General features: G+C 38.4%; 1 protein-coding gene across 1 annotated transcript in view; it reads left to right on the top strand.

Annotated features, from left to right (window-relative positions):
* tesc.L (tescalcin L homeolog) overlaps positions 1–13,393 on the top strand; it is a 33,474-nt gene that overhangs the window by 10,612 nt on the left and 9,469 nt on the right. The window contains 2 exon segments of the mRNA NM_001095029.2: positions 4,435–4,504; positions 10,944–11,024. Of these exon segments, the coding sequence (NP_001088498.1) occupies positions 4,435–4,504; positions 10,944–11,024 (151 nt within the window).

Here is a 13,393-nt window from a genome sequence, read left to right as displayed (position 1 = left end):
GACTCTATATAGAAGTAGCACCAGAACAATTAGAATGCAATATTCTGACCCCCTTGATGGACTCTGTATAGAAGTAGCACCAGAACAATTAGAATGCAATGTTCTGAAAGCCTTGATGGACTCTGTATAGAAGTAGCACCAGAACAATTAGAAGGCAATGTTCTGAAACCCTTGGTGGACTCTGTATAGAGGTAGCACCAGAACAATTAGAAGACAATGTTTTGAAAGCCTTGATGGACTCTGTATATAAGTAGCACCAGAACAATTCGAAGGCAATGTTCTGAAACCCTTGGTGGACTCTATATAGAAGTAGCACCTGAACAATTAGAATGCAATGTTCTGAAAGCCTTGATTGACTCTGTATAGAAGTAGCACCAGAACAATTAGAATGCAATATTCTGAAAGCCTTGATTGACTCTGTATAGAAGTAGCACCAGAACAATTAGAAGGCAATGTTCTGAAACCCTTGGTGGACTCTATATAGAAGTAGCACCAGAACAATTAGAATGCAATGTTCTGACACCCTTGATGGACTCTGTATAGTAGCCACAGCAGCAAGTGATGTTTATCAGGAGCAAGGGTTCCACCAGGTCCAGAATGAGACTCAAAATAGACCCTAACATTTCAGGTACACAGGGGCCCAAATGGGCCTCCACAAGGCCAAAAAGAGTGTCTTGTCTACAGCATATTACAGCAGCCTCTCTGAGGGAACAACATATGAAGTATACAGAATAATGTTTGAAATATATAAACCGACTGACTCTCACTTAAAAATAATTTCCAAAAAATGAAATCATAAAATACCATATCTAGCTAAATTTAGCGAACCTAATGTTCTGTAGAAGTTGGCATTTTGTGTGGTACCTGCCGCAGCTGCTCTTCCCTATGTACAGGAGCTATTTATGGAGGTTACTATCAACAGAAACATATTTTTTTCAAAACCTTCTGCTTCTCAAGAGAAATTTGATAGATTTCTTTTTCCGACAGATGAGAACCATAGCCCTGTTATTAGAACTCTACTCTCATATATATTGCAGGAGATTAGGACTGCACACATTACTCCTTTTCTTTTCTGAGACCTATAACCACATACTTGATCGTTTCATGGAAGCAATTTGGTGACCCAAGAGTCATAAAAGCAACAGATGTCAGATGCCATTTAACTGAGAGCCAAGAGATACCATATTAATGGCCCTTTAGATATTCATGGAAAACGCATTTGATATCCGAAGGGAACCATTTCCATATGCACAATTGTATTTATAAAGATGAGTGGGAGTTGCCAAATCATAATGAAATATGTTAGAAGACTTCAATCAGTGGTATTTCAACTAATTAGCTCCCGAACTGGGAGTCATATACTGTTTTTTTCACTCAAAATCAACAGTAGGTAGATTTAACGGTGCTTAAAAGGTGGATGTGCCTCTCACACACATATTAAAAGAAATGGATAAATTATTTCTTAGCAAACAAAACTTCATAGATAACATCGTTTGGTACTCATGGTTTCCATTTGTAGACAAATGTCCAAAATGGGCTGCTTCCAATCAGATTGAGCTACTCTACATCACATTGGGCCATTCCTGCTGATCTACAGACCATGTCCTTTACAGTAAGTCATAGTTTCACTAACAGGTATACTGAGATAGTGTTTGCCTGAATTTATGCAAATATGTAATATTGTTTCTTGTTTGTGTGTAACTCTATTCTCAGAACTATAGATCGGCAAGTAGAGAGTCATTTTTTATGCAAAGTCAGCACCCAGTCTAATACTCTGGGTCATTCTTTATCAAGCTGCCTTGTGGTTGTGGTGCAATAACGGGTGCAGTTTTCTGCCCCTAAAACTCAATACAGAACAAGATTGTGCGTGAGATCAGGCTGATAGGAATGATAGGAAGGAACGGAAAAATATTGTGGGAAAGTTGTTCCCCGGAGAGCAAGTATATACTTAGAGTAACAAATATTCTCACAGTGGAAGTGCAGTTGAGACACGTTCAGACCAGTTAAAGGCAAACTACCATCACATCATTTTTGTTACATTTTTAATAATTCCATGATATTTGTTAACAGAATATAATTTCCAGGGGCACTTAGCTACTGAGCCTGTACATCATGAGACCTGTTCTAAAAGGAGACATACTGTGCTCATACATGTTAAATTAATATGATTATTGAAATCTGCTGGGCTAAATGCCCTCAGTTCATAGAGAATGAGAGCAGATTTCTGGGAATTTAGCTCATCAGATCATTAAAATTGTTCTGTGCAGTCAGTGTGAGACATTGGGCACAAATTCCCTAAGATATTAATACTCTGAATATCACACTGTCCCTGGAAGTAAAAGAGATCTGAATCTTTTTGTTTATTAAATAGTGTTATATTTCTAACATTATAAGGAATTAAGGTATCATACTATTAGCGCTCTCACACTTTTGATGCGTTTGACACGTGTTTGAAACGCAGGTTCACTAATTGAATCCATTATATTCTGACTGATAGTACTCATGATTCACGTGTTCATAGTTGGGTTTCATTACTTTCATGTTTTATTGCATTTTTAAAGGGGAACCATCTCAAAAATGAAAATTTAATATAAGCTTCAGCATTCTGAAATAAGAAACTTTCTAAACACAATCGTATCGTTTTTGAAATAATCAAGTTTATGTTCACTATCCCTCTCTCAGCATCTGTTTCTCCTCATTCTGTCTTCATGCAGGAGTTGGGGGTTACATATTCATTGACAGTAAGATCCAATATATCTTATAGGGGGACTCCCTTTCCTAGCAGATGTATCACAGCTCATTCAATAATGCTGAGAGAGGGATGCTGAGAGCGGAATAGTGAAGATAAAGTTTATTATTTCAGAAACGATGCAAAATATTTAATTGATTGTATTTCAATATGCTGAAGCTTATATTAAATTTTCATTTTTGCGATAATTCCGACACAACTTTCATTGAGCATTTTCTTGTGCTTGACACACATTCAACAGACAATAGAATAAAAGGATGCGTTTGTTGCACTTAGTTGCATTTACAAAAAATGCATATAAACAACCCGTTTCATACCCTGTCACATTGGCTCCCAGTTTGTTAACTGACTGCATAGGTGCGCAATAAGCTAGCACTCTCATAACCGAGCCTGGAAAATATTGTACATAGCAGCTTATATTAGCAGCTTCAAAATATTAGAAGCGAATGCGAAATATAAAATAAAATCACAGCTAAATAAGAGTCACCTTTGTGCTTTGTAGTTATTCGTAAGAAGAAGCATTTTATTTTTAGATACATTCTTCAGTATGTTGCAAGTAATTATAATTATTCTCTTTCTTTGTATGTTTATGTAATTATACCCATTTATGCAGCAGAACATTTGGTTGAAATGTATGCATTTAGAGTGCAGTCCACTTTCGCTTGGAATTTCCATCAGCAGCTATTTTTTGTTCCTGTGAGTGTACACAAAGTACAAATGCTATTTATGAATTTGTAACTGTACTTAGGCCAAAAACTGTACTAAAAATCAGTTTCTAATCAGCACCATTAGAACACATTAGGCCCTCAAATACAGCTATAACCTCCATTCATACTTGTAGTTCATTGCCAGTGCAAGATTTGCAACTTCCCCAAATGGTACCTTCTAGCTTTTATTGAAGTACAATTGTACTTTGTAGCTTGTAAGGTTCCTACTTGGGTCTTAACTGGCTGATTGCGGCACCAATGAAATAATCTGGTTGGATAGCTGTTCATTCATTTGGCCAGTCATACAGCATATATGCAATAATATGCCCGTTGTTGGTGCAATGGTTTCATCATTCCAAGTAGATAATGATCAGAAACTAGAAAGAAGTGCAGCATGCAAACACTTTTCTGGCCAAAGCCCATGAATAATGCGTCAAAGAAGGCAGGGAGGGAGAGGCAAAAGAATGGGGAGTGTTACTTTCGCACTATGGTTGTGTATATGCTATTTTAGTGGAGCATAGACCAACCCCCTCCCTGTCCCATGCAGAAAAAAAATTCTTAAATCTGATCCTGTCTGACCTGTGGCTTTTGGGTCTACCAGCTCCCAATTTATTTCCACTTTAGAGAAATACAAATACCATGTCTTACAGATTATTAGTTTAACATGTACCACTTGGCAAAGTATTCTACCAAATTACTGGCATTTGTTGTGTTCCCATTGACACCCATTTCATATATTTGCATATAACGTGGGATACATTACTAGTGTTTGCTAAGGTATTGCCTAAATATGAACTAGTCACAATGAATCAAGGAGTAGTGCCAACTAGATTCCATCTCTGATTAATACACACTTCCTTGTCCCATATTGTGAAACTGTGCCAGATGAGATGTATGACAGGCAGTTATGCCCGTGCAGTGTGTTAGCAGGCCTGACCGCAAGAAGCTTATATCATTTTCTTTTCCTTTTCTTCACAGTCTCTGCAGAACAGATTGAACATTTGCACAAGAGATTCAAGAGTTTAAGTGGAGACGAGCCAACCATCAGGTAATGCTCCAGTTCCTCAGTGCCACCTTTATTGAACATTAAGCTGGCCAGACATATACAGTGAATCATTTCATACAATATGTGTGTATGTATACTGTATATTGATATTTTCCTTTTATTTAGATTGTAAGAAGGTAGCACCAAAGATAAAAAATATACCACAGATAAAATATTGTCCCACATATACTCAAGCTAGAAGATGCATTTGTGGTGAGATAACGGATATTCTAAAGTCCATACCAATGATGGCTGTGCACCAAGGATGCTTTGTTGGGTTTTCATGCCATGTGCCTCTCACAACCTGCAACCACACTTGGTATGAGTTTATTATAGTGGAAGTTAGTGAAGAGCTCATTACAGAAAAGCATTTCCTTTGGTGGAATAGAATATCCTGAATCCCATAGTAACTGAAAGGGCTTCCTGCACTGTTCACTGTTCTGGCAGGCTACTTAACTCTCTCTCTCTCTCTCTCTCTCTCTCCACACACACACATATAATATATATATTAATCTGCAATCCACTTTTTTGTAATTAATCAAATAGTGTTTATTTCTTACATGTCATTATCCGACATTTTGGCCCACATTAGGGCCTTTTTTCAAGGATATATATATACTGTATATATATATATATATATAGTCCCCTAAATTAAGATATTGGTGCATTTTCCCAAAACTAGCAGAGCTTGCCCACAATACAAAAGAACAAGAATACTAATTGCCTGCATCCATATTGCAAATGATTTCGGAAAGGATCTATGTTATTCGGAGGCCCATCACTTAAGACAATTAGTAATTAGAACTTGGCATAATACACAGGGCTAAGCAGTGTAATCTGAGAGCAGCTGTTTGGCGAGGCATTTTATTACTCTAATAAATTAATTGGCGCATCTAACTGTATCGGTTCTAGAAATATCAAGTTACTTCATAGGTCATGGCCTCGTTTAATGGGCCAGTAAATCAGCTTCACAGTTATCTCAGATGAATGGCTATAGGCACCCTAATCTTTGCTGTGGGAAATGTATGTAGCCTAACAGACTAAAGCAGGAATGAAACACTCTGCTTAGTGTGTTTTACTTGGCATATGGCGCTGACTGATTAATCAGAAAATCCCAGAATTCTTAAGGGAATAGCTACAAATCACACACACATTTTCAGTTATACCAGGGCTTTGGAAATGATGACCTGATCATTAAATGTTCATTTCCTAAGCAGTGCTATTACGATATCCACCGTTACATCCACAATTATGTGCAGTACAACTGTCACTAAGAAAAGGAGTGCAGATTTCTATGGTAAACTGTTAATTAGTCCAACCGTGTCCTCTTTAGCAGCTGCTCTAATTAGGGAAATGTTCTGAGATCTGGCTGATATGTGCAGGCATGGGTATGATATCAGAGGAGCAGGGGCACTTGCAGCCATGACAGTGCTGAAAAGCAAGCAGCTAAACACAGGGCCTTCAGCACAGACCATCAGTTGTTGCCAAGACAAGGACCTACCATTCAATAATAAATCAGAGCCAAGGCATACTTATTTCCTGCACAGTGTACATCAGTATGGGTTCCAGATTTCCCTCTTGTGTGCTTATAATAAATAAGCATCTTGCTAAGAGTTTTTTGAGCTGGCCAGATATTGGGCCCTGCCTTGACTACTCTTTACCAACTTGTAATCCTATTGCCCATTGTTGCAGCCCATAATGTCCTTCCTGGTCAATATATCATCTGGGCTTGTACAGATATAAGGAGTAAGCTGACACTCAGATAAGGGATCACAATTATCTGTAGATGCAGTTAACAGCCATCATATTTGAACAGTCTCTCATGTGATCAGATTGATGATCCCAGTGCTGAACTATTGGAGTGTTCCAGATTGATGTATGGGGTCACTGATCATAGCAAAAAATGATTGGCTGGTATTTCATTATGATGTCTTATAAGTGCATTTTGTCCATCTTAATGGATAGCTGAATTATAAAATACCCAATTGACAAGACTGTGAGCAGAGTGTGCAATTTCTGGAAAACTGGGTTGAGCATGACCAGCTTAAAGGAACAGTAACACCAAAAAATGAAAGTGTTTTTTAAAGTAATGAAAATATCATGTACTGTTGCCCTGCACTGGTAAAACTGATGTGTTTGCTTCAGAAACACGACTATAGTTCATAAAAACAAGCTGCTGTATAGCAATGGTGGAAATTGAAAAAAAGGCTATATGCACAGGTTAAATAGTGGATAACAGATAACACCTTTATGTTCTACAGAGCTTATCTGCTATCTGCTGTGTAACCTGAGCCTTTTCTCCTTTGAATGACTGTCCCCATTGCTACACAGCAGCTTATTTATATAAACAATAGTAGTGTTTCTGAAGCAAACACAACAGTTTTACCAATGCAGAGCAACACTGCATTATATTTTTATTACTTTAAAACACATTTTGATGTTGCTGTTCCTTTAAGGGTCCCAGCAATGCAGGAAGACCGCGGCTCCAAAACACCATAAATCAATGATGTATAGCCTGCAGCCCTCCATCTGTTGAACTAAGCTTCAAGGCTGTTGTTCAACGGTAGCAGGAGGACCACATGTAGGGTATGCTTACCGTGTATACTAAAATACATAATATGCTTTTTGTACATTTATCAATACTATTTACTAGTATTGGGTACCAAGTGCCAAGTTCTTCCTTATCAGGCTGCTTTGGTACAGTACATGTAGCTTAACTGGGTGTATTATATATACACTATATTGTAAATAGAATGATATCATACTGAAGGGTGGGGTAGGGTTACAGATACTCTACTGAAATGCCTATATAGATCCCTGAGAATTCACTACACTTCAACTACGCAATGCTACTGATGCTCAAAAGCACCATATACAGTAGGTATACGGGATCTCTGCACAGAATAACTTACCAAAATGTTTCTCCTACTTAGGAGTAGGGTATAGTGTATATTTGCCAGTAAACATACAGGACAGCATAGAGATAAAGCTGGAAATGTAAGAAGCATGGTGCTGGCAGTGACTGTTGTTGGCAGGGTTCCTGGTGTCTCTCTGTAGGAGTGCTGGACTGCATGTTCTCCCTGTACTTGTCTTTTTCCTTGTAGGCACGCTGTCCATTGCTTATTGTTGGCACATTAAAGCCTTCCTTTGCAGAGACCAGCAGCGGAAATGGCTTATCTGCACAATGCAGTATAGTAGCACTGGCACAACCACAGCTCAGCTTACTAGCTGTCCGGGGGCTCTAGGAAATCATGTTAATCACAGAATAATAGGTATTAGTGTCCAAATATGCAATCAGTCTTTCCTGTTTTTTTACCTCCAACTTACCCTCATTTGTAATGACATAAAATCAAGTCTTAAAGGGGTGCTTCACCTTTAAGCTAACTTTTGGTATGTTATATATAAAATGGCCAATTCTTCATTATTTATTTTTTATAGTTTTTTTTTAATTATTTGCCTTCTACTTCTGACTCTTTCCAGCTTTCAAATGAGGGTCGCTGACATTTATTGTTATTACTACTTTTTATTACTCATCTTTCTATTCAGACCCTCTCCTATTCATTTTCCTGTCTCTTATTCAAATCAGTGCATAGTTGCTAGGTTAGTAGCAACCAGATTGCCAAAATTTAAACTGGAGAGCTGCTGAATAAAAAGCTAAATAACTTAAAAGCCACCAATAATAAAAACTGAAAACCAATTGCAAATTGTCTCAGAATATCACTCTCTACTTCATACTAAAAGTTAACTCAAAGGTGAACCACATTTTGCAGCTTGAAATCTGCTCTTATTTATATAGGAAGACAGGGTTGTCCACTAATCCAACATGGCTGCCCAGAGGCTCAAGGGAATCTTGCTGGGCAGATTTATTGAGTCGAATTGAAAATTCTAAATTCAAATTTTCAAGTTATATTATGGTCAAAACTGTCAAATTTGACTAGGGAGTTATTCAAATTTGATTCGAGTTTTTTTAAAAAAAATTTGAATTTGATTTATCATACTCTGGCCCTTTAAGAACTCGAAATCGACTATTCGCAACCTAAAACTTGCCAAGTTGCTGTTTAAGTCAATGGGAGACTTCCAGGGATCCATTGGAGTTGTTTGCAGCCTTCAGAGAAAAAAAACCTGAAATTGAGTTTTTAAAATTTGAATCAAATTCAATTTGAATTCGATTCGAGTTTTCGGGTTGAAGTTAGTTATTTATAATAAATTTCGATCGGATTTTGAGTTCATGGGAATTTATAGGAGTTTTAAAAAAGTCGAATTCGAAATTCGGCCCTTCATAAATGTGCCTTTAAGTGAACTAAGAAGTGGTGTCCTCTCTCGGTATGCTGGGGAAAAAATTATACGCTGCTTTCATCACCATCCTTATACTCGGCCCTATAGTTACATACACGGTTACAATGGGACTAATAAAATTACAAGTGGCTGTTGTGAGCATGAACTGCTCTTCCACTGCATTGTGACAGTGACTACAACTGGCATATCTTTTTCATTGGGGATGGTGGCTTAACAGAATGCACCGATGGTTCCTCTGGAGCAGGTACTGCAATTCTACTACGGTATGCCTCCATCCAGAGTAAAACAAATACCCCCTTTGGGTAATCCTCCAATCTGTTTGTGTTGCCTCTGCTCTCAAGCATACCAAATAAGAGGAGGCAATTAACAGATGTGAATGAGCTTGGAGGAAAGGTGGGTCAGAATCTTTCCCCCCTTAGGCTAAGGTCACACTGGACGATAAGTCACCCGCGATTTTTAAAAGAAAGTCGCGGCGACAAGGCGATCGCCTTTGTGCGACTTTTACCAGGAAGCGATTATCATTCCATAGTGCTGTGCGCTACGTCTTGCCTTGCGTGTTTTGTTTGACTGTACTGGTGCGGCCTCTTGTCGTGTTGTTACGTAGTGTCTTGACGTCAGCGCGAAAATTTCCATATTATCACGGCTACTATTCTTTGTTTGTGTTTATTTGTGGGAGATTTCTGTGCTTCTCTATGTGCATGCTATTTCTCACCTATCGCTCCAAAAAGGGTCTCAGCGCGTTTTAAAGCTAAAGGCGACCTCAAATCACGCTGTGTACATATTAGCTCACGATTTGCATGCTCCTTGATGTGTCGACAAAACAAATGACTTGTTGCGAGGACTCGCTTTTAAAAATCGCGGGCGACTTATCGCCCAGTGTGACAGTAGCCTTATCCCATATGACTTTGTAAACTTCCAGCAGACCCCCCCAACTGCTGCTCCATGTGAAATGTAATTAAAAAAAGAAAGTTTTACGCAGCTGTCAAAAGAATATCTTTTAGGGGAGCCTGACATCACCCACAGGCTTGTCTCAAAAATGTCATTCCCAGCTTTTGTGGCCAGTCTTTAAATGACCCCAGTGTTGTAAAGTTCATTCAGCATAATCAGTATTATGTCTGCTTGAATGAATATCCTTATTTCAGGTAATCAGGTTGCATTGTGCAATTACGCACTCCTAATCAAATAACGGCAGTGCTAATGTTCCTTATTATCAGCAAATATCTACAGGGAAGAATCAAACCCACTAATATCAGTATAATAAGATACCATTAGGCTTCCACAGAGCAGGAGATGTAAAAATAAAAAATATGAAATTATTTTGAATTGTACTTAGTATGGCACAGTTCTGCATTTAACAGTTTTGTATTCCAATATAAATATTTGACATTTATTTTGATGACATGGCTGTCCAACTGGGGGCTGGAGGACTGGAACGCTGGCCTAAACCACTGGTGTATGAACCCTGAAAGGGGATGTAAACCCCAAAATAATATTTTGCATAAAGAAAGAAAAAGTTATTCCTGGGATGCACTGAAACACCTATTTTAGGATTCGGATGAATCCTTTGTGAGAGATTTGACCGAATCTGAACCCTAAGTTGCATATATAAATTAGGGAAACGAGGGGGAAAGACAACCACATACACAGCGCATGGCTAAAAAAATGTTGGCTTTCTTGTTAGTGTGATGAAAAGTCATGTGATTTTTCGGATTCGGTTGAGCCAGGCTGTTGAATACAGCAGAATCCAAATCCTGATGAAAAAGGCCGAACCTTTGCCGAATCCTGGATTTGGTACAAAGACAATTCCCGGCACTGAAATTAACCTGCGACAAGCAGGAATAGGGACTGAGGCCATACATATACTGTGCATTAATTGATATATTAACATGGTATGTCTTTCTGATTACACAGCAAATGAGAATGGTGTATGGTGGAACAGTGCATATATTCTTGCTGCCAGGAGCATATCAGTGCATTACCCCCACCTTGTGGGTGCTGCTGGGAAGTACCACTATTTCTACTAGAACAAACCATAGCCAAGTGCTTTCAATTGTTTGCTAGTATCATGTGAATGATTGATTTGATGTGTTGATATGTTTCTGACCATGACGTTATGTTAATTACCCTCTCCATCTCTTTTTCATAGGAGGGGGCACTTAAATGATATTTCAGATTTGGTCCTGAATCCTATCCGATCAAAAATAATAGATGCCTTTTTTGACAAACGGTAAGAAAAACATTGCCCTCTGGAAGTGATTTTCAGTACATACAGTAGGTATGTCCGCTCTCGTGGGTTGGAAACTCTATTCTATGCTAACGTTGGCTTTCAAGAAAAGAACACTGATGTGGGGTAATTGGCAGGAAAGGAGGTTTCAGCTTTAGGTGCAAAAGGAAATTATTTTTATGGCAAGTGCTGGGAAGTTGTGGAAGTGTTTAAATGGCAGATACAGTAGATAGCTTTACGAAAAGTTCTTATGTCTTTAAAATGTGTCTGTGCATGGGCCATATATCAGTTCCTGTTTTATTTCCAAGTCCCATGTGAGAGGTATCTCTGATTCTACAATAACAATATATGCACAGAGAACAGAAGAACACTATCAACCAAATGGACTAAAGATAAGGTTCGAAAGTGTGAGATTACAGAAACTATTTAGGGAGTGGTGTGCAGTACATAGATGTAAAGATTTTTAAAAGATCTTTTCGTTATCGTGAGGCCGCGATTATCTCGAAATGATCGTTTAAATGTATAATTTGTCGATCATCTAAAAAAGACCATTTCAGGTGATATTGCCAGGAAAACTGAGGGTAGCTGCCTGCTTGGCCCTGCAAACATAGATAGATTGCACTGGGGCCGATAAAATTTTTTAAACCTGCCCGATCAATTTCTGACAGATGTCGGACGAAAAATCTTAAGATGCACGATCGTTCGATTCCCACTAACCTCACGATAATTTGACGGACTGGTCAGCTTGCACTGAAATCGATCGTTCACCAACGAAAGATCTTTGTATCTATGGGGACCTTTACCCCATGAAATGCTCCTCATTGAATCCCATCTGTGTCTCAGTAGCCGTATAGTTTAAGTTTATTTCATCCCTGTAATAAACTTGCCAGGAGAGGCTACAATCTGAGGGTGTCTGTGGGTACTTTACCTATGCTTTTTTGGGGTCCATGGCACAGCTCCCAAACCTTACTTTGGAACACAAAATGGACAAAATGTAAGGCAACATATAAGAGTGAGGTCAAAGTTCAGTCCAGGGTTCAGTGGTCCAAGAACTCTGAGGTGAAGGAGAAACCATTGTTGAGATCTTATTGCTGCCTTAGGGTTGTCCTTCTATCATACAGAGCAGCTCTGTCAGTTTATAGAAAAAAATCATTTCCATGTCTACGCTCCCTTTAAAATCTTGCAATTATGGCAGTGTTATCCACGGGCAGGGCAGATAAACTTCATAAGGCCTTCAAACTGCAAACCAAGTTACCAATGCCTTCAGCAAATAAAATGGGACTCCTGGTGAGATCGGGTCTGTATAGGGGAAACCGTCTTTACCAACATGCACTAAACCAAATACAATGGTATGTGCTTAAGGACAATGTATCTTTCATTTAAACTACACCAAGAAAAAAAAATTGTGTTGACGTGCTCATTGTTTTAATTCTTTCCAGGCCCATTGCCTGCCTCTTCTTTATTTATGCCAGCCACCCCCTTGTCGCTAGGGTTAGTGATTGTTTAAAGCACTTGTTCACCTTCCATACACAGTCAGTTCATTTGTTTTCAGATACTTTCTATTTTGTGTGTGTGTGTGTAAATAAAGACTCTGTAAACCGTTCTAAAATGATACAATTAATTGATACATTATGATTTCATTAAAGGCAGCAGTTATAAATGATACAATAGTGGTTAATATTCCACAGATGCTGCTGAGAATTGTACCTAATGTAGCAAAATATAACCATTCAGAATCTGCAAATGGATTACTGAGCTGCCAGACTTAAACACCAGAAGGAGGAACGGTAAACTTTAGGCTTCAATTTCGGGAAAAATGGTAATAAAAACAAAAAACATTCAAAGCAATTGAAAAAAAGATTTTTGTATCTGGTGAACAAACTAAAGACAACTGAACTGAAACAAGTGTTAGGAGGGTGAACAACCCCTTCACACTGGAGAGAAATACAATGGAAATTTTAACAATTTCCACATAAATAAATGAAAATTTTGATATGCAATTCTATATCATCACTGATATTGCACTGATACATCACAGTACTGCAGTGGAAGACTAGAGTGTGGTGCTATATGTTTTCTAGTTGGTATCTGTACTGTTTAATTTTCACTGTGTTCCCACCATGCATATCTGGGTAGTATCTCACACAAACCGTATTGTACAAACTATACTTAGACTGTGCCCTGGTTATGGAAAATTACATGGCTAATTATTCCCTTTATATCAGATTCAGCATTGTGCACCGAAAATCTTTGTGCAGCACCATGGAGCTACAAGGCAGTTAATGTTCAGGCCAAAAACAAAATGAATATCAGGTTCTTCTTGCAAAAAGGGGTTACTGTTAGCACCGGCTTGAAAACCAAGGCAGAATCAC

Source organism: Xenopus laevis, chromosome 1L (assembly GCF_017654675.1).
Source record: "Xenopus laevis strain J_2021 chromosome 1L, Xenopus_laevis_v10.1, whole genome shotgun sequence".
NCBI lineage: Eukaryota > Metazoa > Chordata > Amphibia > Anura > Pipidae > Xenopus > Xenopus laevis.
Note: the sequence above shows the minus strand (reverse complement) of the source record. Positions and strands in the feature narration are given on the sequence as shown.